The sequence below is a fragment of the Etheostoma cragini genome, chromosome 20, assembly GCF_013103735.1.
Source record: "Etheostoma cragini isolate CJK2018 chromosome 20, CSU_Ecrag_1.0, whole genome shotgun sequence".
NCBI lineage: Eukaryota > Metazoa > Chordata > Actinopteri > Perciformes > Percidae > Etheostoma > Etheostoma cragini.
In genome coordinates, this window is record NC_048426.1 from 1,932,054 (window position 1) to 1,948,925 (window position 16,872).

The following is a 16,872-nucleotide window of genomic DNA, read 5'->3' on the forward strand; positions in this document are numbered from 1 at the left end:
ACATCTTAGTCTGAAAAAAGGAACTATAGATCCAAGTAGTGAAGTATAAAGTGCAATGTATCAGTGGGAGTGGAGTAGGTTCAAGCTCCTTATTGGTTGTGTGCGCAACAATAACAGAAGTAAAAGCAAAATGTAAATCTAGGACAAAAATAGTGCAATTTAAGACATAGGGTGAAACATAAAATATATGTAAGTAATATAAGTATATATCATACGTGTACTTTTATTACTTAATTCTTATACATTTAATACTTAGTATTATATTTCAAATAAATAAATTGTGTAGACAGTATTACAAATGAATTAGAAACTGAATGTAAAAAGTAGGTGTAGTATAGTATAGTATGTGTACAGAGGTGTAAAGTAAAAGTATAACGTTATAAGATAAAGGTAGTGTACAAGTATAAAGTAGCATACAATAGAAGTACTCCAAAAAATTGCTTTAGTGTAGGACTTAATGCCAACCACAGGCTTGTTCACTTGTTTGTCAAATTAAAGCATTTGGAGGAGAGAAAAGCCGAGAGAAATGATTAGAGAGGAATCCCAGGCATATGGCTGGCTTTTGTCGGCTCCCATCCCCCTCCCTTCTTTTCCTCCTGCCGTCCGCTCCGCAGAAGCAGCAGCAGCAGCAGGACAGAGGTAGTTCAGTTTTTGAAGCCGTGGCATGAATGATCTCATCTGAACCTGATCTCCGCTTCCCTGCCGTCGATCCTATGACCGAGACGGGAATAAAATAACACAAACACGAGGTGAGTACGGTTACCCAACCACCCGGCGATAGTCGTTTTAACCAGCTGCCCGGGTGACCGTTTGTTGTTTTTAGGAACTTAGCAGCCCAGCCACGGCGAAAACTCTTGTTTTTGGCTAGAAAGGAGGAAGGACCGCGGAGGATGTGTGGGTGGGAGCTTTCGGCTAATTAGCTTTACGCTTGCTAGCATTCATTTTTGTATTAAATGTCAAAAGAAGGCCAAACTGAGACGACTGCCAATCGTTTGTACCTCCACGGAGGTGTCGTTTTTTTCAGTTTCAGGGAACATCTTAGCATAGTTAGCTTAGCGGCAGCTCATAAGCGTAAAGTCAGATCCGTGGTGTAGCTAGCCGGCTAGCTGTTAGCTACTAGCGCAAAATGGCCTCATTGTCGCTCGGTAGGTCTGATGCTGAAAAGACAAAGCATGCGGCAGTCACGGCCAACAGTTCCGAGCCGCTGTGCACAGCGACTCCAATGGCTCCGAACTGGCTGCTGATAGTGCTATATAATATTACGAATGGGGAAATGTTTAAAAATAATGCCCCCGTGCTGTAAGTTTATTTATTCATTTTGTACGCTGAGCTGTGAAAGTGGTGGTTATTCACTGAGCAGTGGGGGATGGGTCATGCTAGCAGCCATTGACGTAAAGCGAGCCTGCATTTTGTTTGGCTTCAGGCTCCTAGCATAATACAAGGGCTCAGTTTAGTAGTCGTGTTCTTACCTACCACTGTATGTAGCTAGTATCGCTGTCTGGCACATGTATACGTGTGTAATACAAGTACCTGACTTCTATGGAAGCGCATTTCCGCCAATGTGATGAAAAAATCATGTCACTGTGATGATTTGGTTTCTCAAAAGAATGATTTGGTTTTCAAAATAAGATCATTATTTAAAAAAAGTTTCTGATTATTTTGAGATACTAACACATTATTATGACTTAAAGGATCTTTTTTTCTCATTGGTGGGAATGGGCTTCCATAGTCTTCAGTACCATTAGTAAGATTTTTTTTTTTTACACTGGATTACTAATTTCCTGATATCTGCTAGACACGTTTTTGAATATCATTATGTGTCAGCATTTTCCTGTTAAATCTTGTTGAAACAGTGTGACTAACTTTACTATTGAGGCCCTTTTGATGAGAAAATTACAGGGATGGGGAGGTTTAAATGCTTGATTGTGTATTGGAAATGGTCTTGATCTCAATCATTACAATGAAGCATCTAGAGACACAATGTCTTCAAAGTATATATATCAATCTTGAATTTAGCTTGCAGCGCTGTAAATTAATCAGCTTTATTGCAAAGTAGGTTTTCACATACAAGGATTTTGCCTTGGTGTTTTGATGCATAACAATAACTTAAATAATACGTTAAATACTGGAAAATTATGATGTCATGAGTGTTTGTGTTGACAAGTTTAACGTGTGTGTGTGTATAAGCCATTTCCAGTCTGATTTGAGTCTTTATCATAATAAAGAGAACATATATACAACAATTAGCTTTGTTGATTTGTCGGTAACAGTTATTCTCTAAGTAGAATTCTTTGGATTTAACCCCCAAATGCTTGACTACAGGGTGTTCAAAAACCAATCGGACCTGTAAAAAAAATCTGTCATGTCCCAAACTGTTTTCTCTTCACTGTCCAGTGTGCTTTCTCTCAAGTTGTAGGGCTTCCTGGTTGTATTTCCTTTTCAATTTTTACACATTGTTGTTTTTCCTTTAGGGAGATATTGCTTTCTAGTGTCTTGTTTAACAGGGGCCAGCCACAAATGCACCACACAAGAAGACAACATATGTCCATCATTGTTTTCTCACCCTTTTTTTGTATTTTAGATCTTCGGGCACTTTCATAAATGACTTTTTTTCCCCCCTAATGTGTCTGTCAGGAATTGTTGTTTCCTATGCAAGTCCAGACTCAAAGAGAGCAAAGGCTCCCAAGCTATTCAGTGCACATTAGAGCCACTTTGTTTTTGGTATGGGTTTTATAATTTATAATTCATCTGATCAATAAGGTGAAGACAGTAGCAGTAATTTAATCTGCGTTTGTCATTTTATGTCAGTTTTTCATGTGTAAAAAGAGAGAAAAAACAACTTGTAACCCCACTATTGAAGGTTGAAGGAAGGAGGATTTACAATCAATCCCAACCAATTACAAATCACAATTTTTTTTTTTTTTTTTTTTTTTAGTATGTTGGTTAAAATGTTGGTTGTTGGTTGGTTGCAAAATGTTTTTGTCATCCCAGTTTTAGCTATAAAATGTCGCAACACTCCGGAGTGCTACAGTGGGTTCATTTTAAGATCAGTCATTTGCACGGATCATAGGGCTTAGTGTTGCTTGGCATTTTAAGTAAAAAAAAACTAATTTGTTGGAAATGCATTGTGACAATAACAGCAGTGTTTCATGCATTTTAGTTCAATTTTGGTTTCCACAGGAAAGTGTAAAAGTAACTCTCTGCTGTTTGCTTTCTACTCTGTAAACCCTGATGCTGTGCTTTTACAGTCCGACATGTATCACTACTATTTTCATTGTATTCAATATGGTTTGACTTTTTGTGATTATGTTTAAAAGGAATGTATCACAAATAGACATTTGCAGCAAGTGGAATCATTCACCCAAACGCCCTGCCAACAGGTTTTTACACAAAGGAGACAGCCGGATACTGCCCACTGTTTTTCTGTAAGGAAAATGAAATGCCAAAGGCTGCTGTTCAGAGTCCAGTCTCCTATTTACATGCATTCCGCTAATTTTGGGGAGTCAAAGGGCCTTTAACGTTGGCAGGAGTGTTGTTTTGTTACTGTAAGACATCTGTGTGTGCCAATCGGTGTGTAATAAGGAAGTTGACTCTACTTTTTTCCCCCTCCCTCAGTGAAGAGAAAGTGTAAATCTTGTTCTACTAGTTTTTGAAGCGGGGTGTGTGTGTGTGTGTGTGTGTGTGTGTAGACCCGGAAACCAGATATCCCTTGTAAATGTTAGTGGTTCATGGTAGTATATTGTATTGTGATATTTGAAATGCTATTTGTCATATTCTTATTACTTTTACCCCTTAAAAGCACCTTATTGATTAGGATATTCTCTTAATCACAGGTGGCAGTGGGAAGGAATACGTGCACCTATCATGTAACTTGAGTCCTGTTTGTTTTCTGACAAAGGTCTCTCTAGTCTGTGCTTACTTTGATGCAGCGTTTGCATTTAGTTGGTAACCATGCTATTTTCGGTGGCTCAGTGGTCTGTTAAAAGTGTGGTTGTTCCGCCCAGCAGGAGTCTTGCCTCAGACTGGCCTAAAATGGGCAGAAATGGTGCTGAACAAAAGCTGCTTGTCGCTCGTACAAAAGTACTTGAAGCGTTGCAGCCGGGACCAAGCTGCATTGCTATTGCCTGTGCCTCTCAACAGGAAAGGTATAGCAAACTTCCAGAAAAAAACTACAACAAACAATTTACTGTTTACTGTAGTCCATGAAGAGTTTAAACCTGTAGTTTATTTATAAAGTCACAGCTGCTGTTGAGCAGATTGTAGCCCTAGCTCCCTCATGTCCATACACAAATACTCCACCACATAGCCTCATTACATCACACATTTACATAATTAATTACATAGCACTTGTTTTTTTTTAACTAAGAACTTAGCTAGTGAAATTCAGAACAGTAGGCATGTTGTGCATTTCTCAGTGTGATACATGAGTTAATGCTCTGATAAGTGTTGGGTATCTGACTGTGTTCCTTTCTCCTCGCCGCCGCCACAGAGAGACAACATGTTCCCGAAGGGCACCAAGCGCAAGTTCTCCGATTCCGGAGAGGAGTCGGTCTCCGGTGGCGACCAGGCCCCGGTGGCTCCATCTGTGGCGACTCGGACGCTGACGTCCTCGTACAGCCTGCAGCGGCAGTCGCTGCTTGACATGTCCCTGATCAAGTTGCAGCTGTGCCACATGCTGGTGGAGCCCAACCTGTGCCGTTCGGTGCTCATCGCCAACACGGTGCGGCAGATCCAGGAGGAGATGACCCAGGACGGCACCTGGCAGATAATGACCCAGGCCCTGGCCGCCGCCCAGTGTCCCGCAGACCGCCTGGTGGCCACCGAGGTGCTGTGCCGGCAGACAGACCCGGCAGCGCAAGCCGGCCAGAGCCCAAAGCCTTTCTCGGTAGTGGGTCTCGAGGAAGGATACCACGCGGAGGAGGTGGTGGAGGGAGAAGTGGAAACGGAGGTCACCATGTCCACTCTATCGCCCGTCTCCCCCCAGCTGTCCTCTGCCTCTTACCTGGCAGGTCCCTTTGGCATGGGACCCTGCTGGGAAGAGGAGGAGGACGAGGATGAGGAGGAAGACGGCGAGTGCGAGGAGGATGAAGAGGAGGACAGCGAAGAGTGCGTGTCAGAGGGAGAGGAGGGAGACCTGAGCGCAGACTCCAGGACAGGGGAGCAGGTTTTTGGGACTTTTGAGATCAAGCACCCGCCCCCTGACCCTGCGCTCGAGGAACTGTTTTCAGACGTGGATCCGTCCTACTATGACCTCGATACGGTGCTGACAGGCATGCAGAGTGCCCCCAAAATGGGGCCTTACGATCTGCTGGAGAGCCTTTCCTCTCACGGGCCAACGGCCCTCAGCTCCAGCTCGAGCTGCAGGTCAGACCTCAACGAACTGGACCACATCATGGAGATCATAGTAGGGTCTTGAAACTCAGAACATTCCTCTGTACTGATCCCTCAGACTCTTTCCAGACTATGCACAGTACACATGTGCATGTTCTGTACGTGGTATTGTTACACATGGAGATTGTTAGGGGTTTTGGAACAAGGTGGGAAATTAACAGCAAGCCAAGTAGATTACGGGATGGGCTGTTAGAGGTGTAGTTAGTCTGCTCTAACGGCCTCTTAGGCACGTCGGCGGCTGCTGTTGGGTCCTTCAGCGGTTATCTAATAAAACAAAAATAACTAAGTCAGTTAAAGTAGTGACGATGAAATGAATGAATTTTGGGATTCACAAGCCACGCCGGCCTGTGGGCGAAGCAGTTAGTTTCCTACTTTGTAAATGAAATCCAAAACTTGGCAATATCTGTGGGAGGGCAAAGATAATTACCTATACCATGATGCATTCTAATTTACGTACTTTCCATGTTTACGTCTGTCATACATTCTCTCATACTAGCCCCTTCCGGTCGTATTCTTGTCCATTTCTATTTATTGTAACATGGACTGAGGAACAATTCATCACACTACATGCATCAGAAAACAGAACAAATTGTAAATCCAAATCTATGAATCAATGCATATTTTCCTAAAGATTTGAGCAATTATGAATGGAATATATGTATATGTACGTATGTGTATATAGAAATATATTTTTTTGCATTATACAGCTGGAGGATTTTGCAAGTATCATTTGATTTATTTTAAATTTTTTTCCCTCCCAAGCGGTTTTTAAGATTTTAATGTAGCCAGACTCGAGACAGTGTCTTCCCATGGTTTTGGTATAACAAGTCGACTGTAACCGGTGTCAGGACTGGCACCGTCACACTTTAAAGGCGCTGTTCTTTCATTTTTTTTCAAAAGCTTTACGCCGTGCAGGGAAACTACTGCCAGCCGCCAAGGGCTGGTTAAGATTTGACTGTTTCTGGTAAGTTTACAGTAGCCAGTGGACAAATGTAAGTATGTTTCCTGCCCTGCTTTACATACAGATCTAATAACAATAATAACAGCATTTTCCTGAAGTATTTGGAGGAAACCCGGGGTGATAACTGCATCAAGAAGCCATATTTCTTTCTCTCATTTGTAACATCTACAAATGAAGAGTTCTGTGTGTTAACCCAATCTAATTTATTGTTTTATTTATTGTATTTATTATATCTAGGTACATGTATGCCATGTTGACCTATCAAATCAACCACAAGGCCCAATTAAATATTTATCCAAATTTTGCCCTCAGTTTTGAATGCAGTACCTATTTATTCCTCACACTTATTATTGTTATTAGTAATAATAATAACCGGGTTACTATTCAGATCACTATGCAGCTCTGTCATACACGTTTTCAAAATGATTGTATACGACTCAAATGTCCTTTAATTCCTTTTATGCAAACAGTTGCCTTTCTCCTAAAGATGTGGAAAATCAAATGCATTTTTCAAAATTGTTCCTTGTCATCATGATGAAGAGATTTAACTCAGGCAGACAAAATGTATTGACAAAAATACAGTATTACGACACGCTTAATACCTTACCACAACACTCCTGAAGGATGTCCCTCTGGTCTTAATGGGAGCTAGAACTTCAAAGACTAATTACCGTTGTAAAATGTATGCATTTTTATATCAAGGAAAAAACATTGTAGCATCTTTGTAAATATTTTTTATAATAAAAGGTGCAACTATTGATTGTGTCGTGTGGGTTGGATCATTTTAGTATTAAGCTTCATTTTCTACAGAGGTTATTTCCTTCTTTTATTTTTAGTCTTACTGCTTTCTTTTATAGACTTGAACTGCTTTTTGTGAGTTTGAAGGACAAAGCTGGTAATACAAAGCATATATTATTGTCAGCAATGTCCACAGAAAACTAACAATATGGTAGTTATTCCTAATATATGTTGAATTCACTATAAGGTCTCTGCCCATTCATTTCTTAACCCTTGTGTTGTCTTCCCTGTGACCATGAAAAACATTTTCCCCTTATCTCAACGTTTTTGCTGCTGTTTACGTTTTTTTAATGAAGTTTTAGCATTTTGGGGTATTTTTTTTCCCATATATTTTGCCGCTTTTTCCAACATTTTTCACCCGTGTTTCAAATTCCTTTATTTCAGATATTTAATTTTTTTTTGAAAACGGGTCAAATTTGACCCGAAGACAACATGAAGGTTAAGTCAGATCTTTGGGTCCTAAATATATACTTTACTATGGCTTTTTTCAAAGTGTATTCTGAAACAGCTGTTTTTTTTTTTTTAATTATTCAAACAATAATAGTAAATAATGCATTTCTTGCCAACTATTTTCAGCCACAGCTTAATTGTGCCCATGTTTATCATATTGAACAAACATGTCGCTCAGAGCAACAGCAAGGCTTAATGTTTTTAATAGTTTTTGTTGTGCGGTAGTGTTGGAAGTGTCACGTCTGTCTGCATCGACAGACTAAAAAAACACTCCCTACGGTAGGATTTAAACTGGTGCTAAGGGCCAAATTGAGTGAATACAAGTTAAACATAACATTACACATCATTATGTTTTTGTTACACCGTCACGTCAACTTTAACCCCAAGGCTAAAGCAGCTTTTTAATTATTTTTTTTCGCATTCTCTGCAGTTTCCAGCCTAAACACACCACCCACATCCAAATAAATTGTATAATGGTCCAAGAAGCGTTTTTGCAGAAATTATGTCACAGTGAAGTTGAGCTTTGACCCCTTGGATACACTTAATTGTGTTCTATTAGACATTTGTGTAAAATGGGATTTCTGGAGTTGTGGCAAAGAACACGTTTTGTGAGGTCATTGTGATCTTGACCTTTGACTCGTTTTACTATTAGAGTTTGATCTATTCGGTCTGAAAACATTTGGAACGTCTAGGGTAGATAAGTGGCGATCATCAGGGTCATTTTTGGCTTCATGAGGGCTTTATGTGTAGCTGGCCAACTCTCGTAGAAATGAACGGCACGGAGACAAACAATATAGAAAATCACCAGCCTTATCCTGTTAAAGTGCTCTTTCTAAATTTTAGTTTCTACTGGAGACAGTTCAGATGCAGAAGCATGATTGTTACTTCTCATTCAGAGCAACAGATCCCTTACAGAGTAAACTGGAACTGTGTAAATGGGAAGTTCTATGGCTGGAAATTGAACAAAACTGTTCATTACTTGCACCAATTAGGCATTTTAGGCTTTTATTTTCAGAGGACAGCTGAAGACATGAAAGGTGAGAGAGAAGAGGAATGCCTTGCAGCAAAGGTCTGCAGGTTTTTGTGGGTAGATTTCTTTGGAAAAACGTGAAAATGATCAATGAATTAGATGGGACTCGGCTGCCATTTGACTGCAGCAGGACCTTTATCCTCACGTGCGTTCACATGACGTTGGACCGTGAAATTCTGCATTAGATATGCAGAGAGTTGGATTCAACAGAACAGGACTTGTGTCTGTTTGCAGCTCAGGACGTGCATACAAGGAACCTGTTCATAGTGGCAATTTTCTATAAATAATGAATGCTACTTTTAGTCTACTGAAGAGAAAAATATCCTATTCTTAAACATGCACAAAGTCCGGTCTGAAACTGTCAAAGGGTATTTGTTTGTAAAAATTCTAGCTTACGCTGCATGTTGGCCTGTTGCCTAGTCTTCGTTTGCCCATAGTTAAAGATTAATGGCCTGCCGGTGACTCAGCAGAAAGGCAGCCCAACAAAAAAAGGAGACACTAGAGAAAGGGACCATTGTGTCTTAAAAAGCAGCAACAGAGAAAACAGCAAACACAATGCAGGAAATCCATACGGTGTTTCAGTGATGCACGTGGAAGTCCAGGAGCAAATAAGTGTGGGTTATCAGACGACTGCGCCGCCTTTAAAAACGTGAATGAGTACATATTAAGTTAAAAAGTGCTAAAAGCCCACAGCACGCTGCTTTCATGTGCATCTCACAAATCAAGACAATTATTTCTCACAAAGACAACATTTGGGCTGGACATAATAACATAATGGACCCCCATAGATAGTTAAACTAATTCAAATTACTACTAACTACTATAAAAATGACTCTATAACCCCAAAATGCATGCATGACGGTTTTAATTGTCTTATTTGGGCTTTTTATTTTTCTGTATTTTTAAAAAACATCTTTTGGCACCAATTTAAAGAAAATCAGCAGCAGCAGCAAGTGGATTTTAATACAAATACATGCAATTGCCCCGTCCACCTCAAAATGTAGGTCAGCAAACAACGAATGTAATAGTTTCATAATGTTAAATATTTAACTTTCTGTTCAGTAGAAGAACAAGAGTTTAGAAGAAGTAGGAGTGCAGCCGTGATAGCTTCAGGAGCAACAGATTAAAAAACGTCAATGAAGAGTTTCCTTTTATGGTGTTTGCCCTCCTCTGTCTTTCCGGTCACGTCCCTCCCCCTCGCTTTCTGAGTCATCTGTCTCTTTAAAATGCTGCATTCAGGTTCTCACTGGAACTCTCTTTACCTTCTAGATATTTCTGACTTCTAGATTGAATTATGGTTGTTTATATTTTGATACATAAATACTTTAGAAATATATTATAATTTTTATATACATATGTATACATATACATACATATATATTCTATAAAACTCAAGTGACACACACAGGAGTACTTTACCAGACTATTTGATGTTACTTTTTACGTTTACTCCACTAGGCTTATTTTTCAGAAGGAAATATTGTACGTTTTACTCCTCTTCATTTACAGCGGTAGTTATTTACTTATAGATTCAAATATTACGTGTGACTTAAATCAGCTCTTAAATGACTAAGTGACTTAAATGTTTCTTAAATGTTTTTGCATTAACAACAGTGACAAGGGCCATTTACGGCGTAATGTGTACTTGTACATATGACACTTACAGATTATACTAGTCTTTTAGTAACAGAGTGTTTTTACATTCTGATACTTTTACTTAAGTTAACAACGTAAATACATCTTTCACCAATGTCAACCATAGTGGTTCATGTAGTGATGACACTACTAAAGTGTCCAATTCGGTTTTAGTCTCTATATTTTCGTGTGTGTAACACTACAATCATTTTTATTCATACTTCATTTGTCAAAAAAGACACTCTTTCTCAATTAAATGTACATTTCTCATTTTGACCAAATCCGTCGCTCACGTGTGCTCCGATGTATTTCAGATTTTTATGAGCCGCACCTGAACGCAGCGGCAGCTCGCGGTTGAAACACACGAACGCACATTCAAGGCCCCGTGAGTGGCGGAGGTGGACGCTTGATCAGCTGGGGAGCTGACCAATCACAGCCGCCCGGGGAGCTCCGGCTGCTCCCCCCTCCTCCCTCCGCTCCGCGGCTCGGCCTCCTCCCCCCGCTGCTGTGTGTGGACGGACTGAACATTTCTCATCTTCCTGGGCACGAGAGCAGAGGAACGCGGCGAGGAAGCGAGCCGAAGACACGACGGATTCAAACACCTCAGGAGACGTCCCATGAGCCCCTAAGGTAGTTTTTTAACCTCGGTTTTTGTTATAATTATTATTCACTTCAAATATAATCAAGTTTTGTCTTTAAACTTGGTTTAAACGAGAATAGTGCTTCCCCCACTGAAGTCCGTTAAGGGGGTAGGGGGAGTTCTTGGGGTCCGGGGCAAAAATAAGGAAGAGTGAGTGAAAATATTCTCTTTTTTTACTAATATAAAGAGTGGAAATTGTATTGTTATATATATTTAATTTACTCAGTTGTTCATCCCTCTGTTAAATAAGACCAAGCGGCTTTTAATCTCTTCCGATGGGGGTTAAAATGTCATCAAATGGGGCTAGATGTGAGCCCAATTGTTATTTGGGAAAAGAGAAACGGTTATCTAAAACTAACTAACTACTCCATGTCTGTGTGGAGGAGTATAGGCTAGCAGCATGCATGGGTGTCTCACAGTGAGTCATAAGAGTTCTAATGTTCACTTTACAAATGTCTCAAATTCAAAAAACTCGTCAACCCCGTACACAATGTACCGTTTGAGCTGCATTTGCCTTTACGTCTGTTTCTGATGTTCATCAATTGAAAGTGAATGGGGAAACTGGCCATGATTGCCGGTCTTGGTTCTGTTACATAAACTGGATACAAGGTTCATTACACAGCAAAGCAGCCTGATGCGACTCTGAATGTGTCGCAGTGTTCCCAAAGAGAATCACCTGGTTGAAGCAACTGTTTTTAAAGTTGGTTTCCTAATTGCTGTCAGTTGAGGAGACAGAAAGTCTTTCTCAATAGCTTTACATATCCCAGGGGCTTGTGTCTGTGTGCACGTGAATACAAACACATGCACATACAGTGATACATGTCATCATCTCTAAGATGCAGCTTTATTTTGAAATTCCTACTTTTTTTCTTTTAGTTGTTTTTGGTATAAATGTCTGGAAAAAGTGAAGAATTAATATTATATTGTGATACGACTTGTGATTTACACCCCTACTAAATGACTGGTGTTTTTCCATGAAAATGTGACAAATATAAAGACATTCAAATTGGCTGCATTGCTACAGTAACGTGATCATATCGGTCTTTAAAATGCATATTGGTCTAATGCACTGTACGCCTTGTGTAACTGGTAATCTATATATATATAGATATATATATATATATATGTGTGTGTTAATGTAGATCGATGTTGGGTCGCGGTGTAAAGCGGAAGTGGAGCTGCCTGGAGGAGCTGGAGGCCGAGAGACTCCCTGCCCCTGCCGAGAAGGAGAAGAACGGGGAGGAAGACGGAGGAGATGAGGACGGGTTCCTCGTGGGTCCGTCCAAGTCCGACTTGAGCCGCCTGCAGCAGCGTCAGCTGGTGCTCGGCCTGTGCATGGAGAAGCTCCAGGGCTACCAGGCGGGGATGGAGCTCAGCCTGCGTCGCTCCGTGCTGCTCATCAATACGCTCAGGCAGATCCAGGAGGACATGCAGAGAGACGGGGTGGGAACCTGCACGTCCCAGGTACTCCTGAACGGCGTTCACCCTGACTCCATGCCTGTTACATGCCCCGGGTGTGCAGAGGGTGATAACGGGGACCTGTCTCTGTCACCGCCACTGTCCCCAGAATTCCCCTCTCAGGAGACAAACAGCCCATCCGACCAGCAGAAATCGCTACCCGCTGCGGCGATCCATACCTTTAGTGATGCAGTAAACGCCATGGGCTACCTCAGCGACCTCGCCCTGGACGACATCTTTGAGGACATTGACACATCGATGTATGAGACTTCAGAACTGCCTTCTGCCTGGGTGGCAGGCTCACTGTGGCCAATCAGTGGGTCGCTCTGGGCGGACGAGGACGTGAAAATGCGCTCTCCTAGCCACGCCTCGGCTGGGAGTCTGCAGTCGTGTCTGATGGACCTGAATGAGCTGGACCACATCATGGAGATTCTGGTAAAGTCCTGATCACCAATACAAACTATTGAACACGGATCAAGGATCAGAGTCTGATCAAAGCCGCACCAGCTCACAGTGGAGGCTGGAAACGACTGATTTGAGGGTACTTGGATTTTTAAGGCTCCGTCTGATATTTTAGTTGAAAATGTGTTTTAGGGTTAACTTATTCATAAGGAACCATCCAACATCTTGAGTTAAGTAGATGAACTTGTTGTGCTTCAAATTAGACACCAATATGTATTATAGCAGGTGAATAATCTAGTTTAAAATGTTTTATGAGATTAGGAAACGTGAAGAAAATACCCACTCTTAAACACTTTTATACTGTTTTAGGTTGTTATAACTCAGGTGGGAAACTGGCCAAACACATTTTAAGTGATGTGAAGTTAAATGTGATATTACATTATATTACTGTTGACATTCAACAAGGATATATGCTTTTTTGAACAGACAGAGAGACCAATTCCTGAAGTCACAATAGCAGGACACAGATCAGATAGCTCTGCAGCTTCAGCACAGGTTGTGATTTGAGTAGTGGGTCGATAATCTGTAGTAAAAGGAAATAAGGCACATATAAAGTCGGTTCACCAAAAGTATCACAACACTTGTAAGGTAATAGCGGAAAAGCGCCTAAAGTGGATTTATTGTTAATTTGGCTAAACTGTAAATGCAGATGGAGCCTTAAATGTCCAGTCTCACACCGTGTATGCCACGTTTCTCCTATGTTTTATTAGAGTTGAGTAAAAGCCACATCTCTGAGTGAATCCACAGCTGAGGAAGAAGGAACCTGAGCTGCCATGGTTTGGGGCACACATGCTCGGGCTGTTCAGATCAGACCTAGGTTGATTATTAATGGAAATCCCTTCAATTACTTAAGAGGGTGTGTGCTTGCTTCATCCAGCCAGGAAAGGCCGGGGTTTCCTTTCAGTGTTCAGAGACGAAATGTTTTTTATCTTTAAATTAGACATCAGCCAAACGCCTTTGTGGCTGTGTTCATAAGCCAAAATATGAAGATTCTCCACCCTCTGACTGCTGCATGAAGGAGAACGTGGCTACTGAATTTAAGGATTTACCAGCCAAAGAAGTACGTTTCCAATCCCTGGAAAAGGATGCCACATTTGCATCTTTTCACAAAAAGCAGGAAAAAGATGTCATCTGGTTTGTTTAAACTGTTGAAATGTGTTTATCTAATATTATTCTTATTTATGAATGAAAAGACCACCACCACAAGCTGCAGCTGATACCATTTGTATGTAGAGTCTATTGTTCGGGTGTGAGTGTAACTTATAATTTAGATTCCTTATGATCTTGTCGACACGCATCGGCTGCCGTGTCTACTGCTTTCGCACCATTTGTGACACCAAACGGGGCGAACTATCAGAGCCTGTATACGAACTATAATCATCCTTTCAGCAGAACGTTGATGTGAACAGTTTTACCCCTCTCGGCAGCATGCATTTACGGTAAATCCAACATGCCATGAACGCCGCATAAAACGTATTTTAAATTGTGATGTAATTGCGGTCTGGTTCTGACTGAGGAGCTGATCGCCTCAGGTCAACAATCAGGACTACTTTGCCATGTCTGTTGTATATGACAACAGAAGCCTATGTATTATTATGGCCATGATGATATGGAGTTTTATTGTAATGTTGGGAGTTTTCAAGAACAATTTTATATGTGTTTCTACCTGAAACTTGGACCTTCACTATCTGTGGTGAACTCCTGCTCTACCTCCTGATGTCTGTTGGTTTACCTGAACACTCCTTTCTATCACTGGTAGTACCATTTCCAGATTTTCCCCCCACCATTTTAACTCAGCTGACAAACCAATCCAATGGAATCCAGTGCTTTCCTGTCCCACCAAAGCAATCAGTTCTCATCTCATGTCGACAACGTGCCTTACTACTGAACCTCATTTTTTATTCGCATCAAGGTTTATGTGCTTCTCGGAGCTCCAACTTCATCGTTGAAACCTAAGAACTGTGGGGGAAGCACTAAAAGCCCAAACCGCCATCGTTTCTTCCCTCTTCTCTGCATTTTTTCCTGTGCTCAGTGAACACTAGTGGTATATGAGCTTAATGTATCCTGACAGGATGACAGAAAACTAGCTAAGGGAGGAGGTGGCAGCGAGGGCCGGGAGGGGAAAATAAGAGGAGGGGTGGGAGGAAGCAGTTTGCGTCACTTGTTCGGTAGGAGGGGTTTAGAGCTTGTTTTGCCCGGACTCAGACCACCGACCAATCACATGAGATGTACGAGGAGCACACTGCCGCTGCTCCGACAACAACTTGTTTTTGCTCCTATTGGCTGTGCACAGAAGTACAGTGGGAATCGGTTGGATTTCAGCCTCTGAAATAAAACCACTTCTCTGTTGTTGTTTTTTTTATCATTTGCATAATTTATCAGACCGGACTGAATACAAAAAGCAGAAAGCTGCAGCGTTATTTATAATTGTATGTGAGTGTCGGAAGGGTCTGCAAAGCACAAGCTGTATGTTGTTGTTGCTGATAATGAGAAAAATGTAACTGAAGGATGGTAATATGATGATAATAATGTATTGTATTTTTTGTGGGATATTTTATAGATTTTATTCAATAATACAGTAAATACCCAAACTGCCTCTTGTGAGTCTTTATTCATTACGCCACATTGTGCACCAGATCTGTGTTGTTTTTAGGGGTCAGAGACAGGTTACAAAAAAAGTATCATAAAACTAAATTTTTTGATACTTGATATACTGCCAACCTCTCCAAAAACGGGCTTTACTGAAAGCCAACTGTGCTTACACAATGAGACATTAGTCAACATATGACTGCATGTGGTTTATGGACTAACCCTGATTTCCTCCCATGGAAACCTCTCTCTCAGACTACACCCAAATCCTGCCGTGTTTACTGGGACTGGTTAGCCCAAACGGGTTAACGTTTCCTACCTCCAGGATGAGAGCTGGTTACATGCAGCACACACCCTGGGAAGCTAGAATCAGGGCAAAATCTCCCTTAATGTTTATCCATGAGTCAAAAGGAAGCCAAGATTGCCCTCTGGTGGCCATTTGACTGAAAAGCAAATGGTGTGCTGATGGAAGCATGACAGCGCAAATTTGTATGTTCAGTGGTTTTAGTTGGTGTTTTTTGCAGCTTCATCACAAACCTGATTCTTGCACAAAGCCAGCGTTTGTGCTCCTGAGTAAAATAAGTGCCAGCTGTTCTTACAGTGGGGCTAACAGGGTTGCTGAGGAGTATCACTGGAAACTCTCCCAGTCATGTATTGAGTGAGAAGCCTTCACATATGCTGCGGACACATCTGCAGCAATGCAGGGCAATGCCACTACAAACCATTTGCTTGGAAACAATGGAAAATACTGCTTTGCCGAAAATGTGGAATTATCAATCAAAGTTGCTTGAGCATTAAAAATAGCCATTTCATTATTGAGGGGTTAACAGCAGTATTTAGGAGGTGTGTCATATTAGGTTTGGTAGTTTTTACTTGAGCAATTTATTCAAACAACGTACAGTGTAAAATGGTAATCTTGAGAATAAACAGTAATCTGTGCTTGTCAATTCAGTAATAAGGAGCAAATAAGTCACACAAAATGAATTATCAAATAAAATTCAATTTCCACAAACTTGGACTTGAGTGCATGACATTCTAATAAGTGTCTTTATGTTAGTAACTTTTTTGTAGTTTGCTTATTTTTTATTATGCTTCTGTTCATAATTATCTGACTTTAAAAAGGGGTTGTAATTATTATATAATTATATTTTGCTGCATAGGGAAATAAATAAAACAGGTATAATGTACAGTGTACATGGAAGAGCAGCTAAGATTGATCAATTAGTTGTCAACTATTACATGAATCGGCAGCTTTTTGATAATTGATTAATCAATAGTGATCATGGGGTTTCTTTATTCCTCTATGACAGTAAAGTGTATAATTGTGGACGTCATCTTGGGCTTTGAGAAACAATGATTTGCCATTTACCGATATTTTATAGACCGAACAATAATAGATTAATTGAGAAAATAATCAACGGACTAATACACTATCAAAATAACCGTTAGTTGCAGCCA

At 40.8% G+C, this 16,872-nt stretch overlaps 2 protein-coding genes and 1 long non-coding RNA gene across 4 annotated transcripts; 2 read left to right on the forward strand and 1 right to left on the reverse strand.

The window, feature by feature from the left end:
* Positions 1–495: 495 nt before the first annotated feature.
* cdca4 (cell division cycle associated 4) lies at positions 496–7,050 on the forward strand. 2 transcript variants are annotated; one of them, XM_034857864.1, is made up of 3 exons: positions 496–749; positions 4,008–4,145; positions 4,490–7,050. In XM_034857864.1, the coding sequence occupies exon 3, from the start codon at positions 4,499–4,501 to the stop codon at positions 5,414–5,416; it is 918 nt and encodes a 305-aa protein (XP_034713755.1). In that variant the 5' UTR covers positions 496–749; positions 4,008–4,145; positions 4,490–4,498; the 3' UTR covers positions 5,417–7,050. The 2 variants fall into 2 exon arrangements, with proteins under 2 accessions (XP_034713755.1, XP_034713753.1); XM_034857862.1 differs by lacking the exon at positions 4,008–4,145 and having other exon boundaries at positions 508–749.
* Positions 1,959–15,180, reverse strand: LOC117935591. The gene is made up of 3 exons (XR_004654789.1): positions 14,499–15,180; positions 13,615–13,617; positions 1,959–1,969 (listed from the first exon to the last, which is right to left on the reverse strand). It is a non-coding gene; the product is annotated as an uncharacterized LOC117935591 (long non-coding RNA).
* si:dkey-177p2.6 (uncharacterized protein LOC568712 homolog) lies at positions 10,634–14,504 on the forward strand. Its single transcript, XM_034857865.1, has 2 exons — positions 10,634–10,895; positions 12,048–14,504. Exon 2 carries the CDS (start codon positions 12,052–12,054, stop codon positions 12,808–12,810), a length of 759 nt encoding a protein of 252 aa, XP_034713756.1. The 5' UTR covers positions 10,634–10,895; positions 12,048–12,051; the 3' UTR covers positions 12,811–14,504.
* Positions 15,181–16,872: the final 1,692 nt, after the last annotated feature.

Coding starts and splice junctions, on each gene's coding strand:
- cdca4 (XM_034857864.1), top strand. CDS start 4,499: ATGTTCCCGAAGGGCACCAAGCGCAAGTTCTCCGATTCCGGAGAGGAG.
- si:dkey-177p2.6 (XM_034857865.1), top strand. CDS start 12,052: ATGTTGGGTCGCGGTGTAAAGCGGAAGTGGAGCTGCCTGGAGGAGCTG.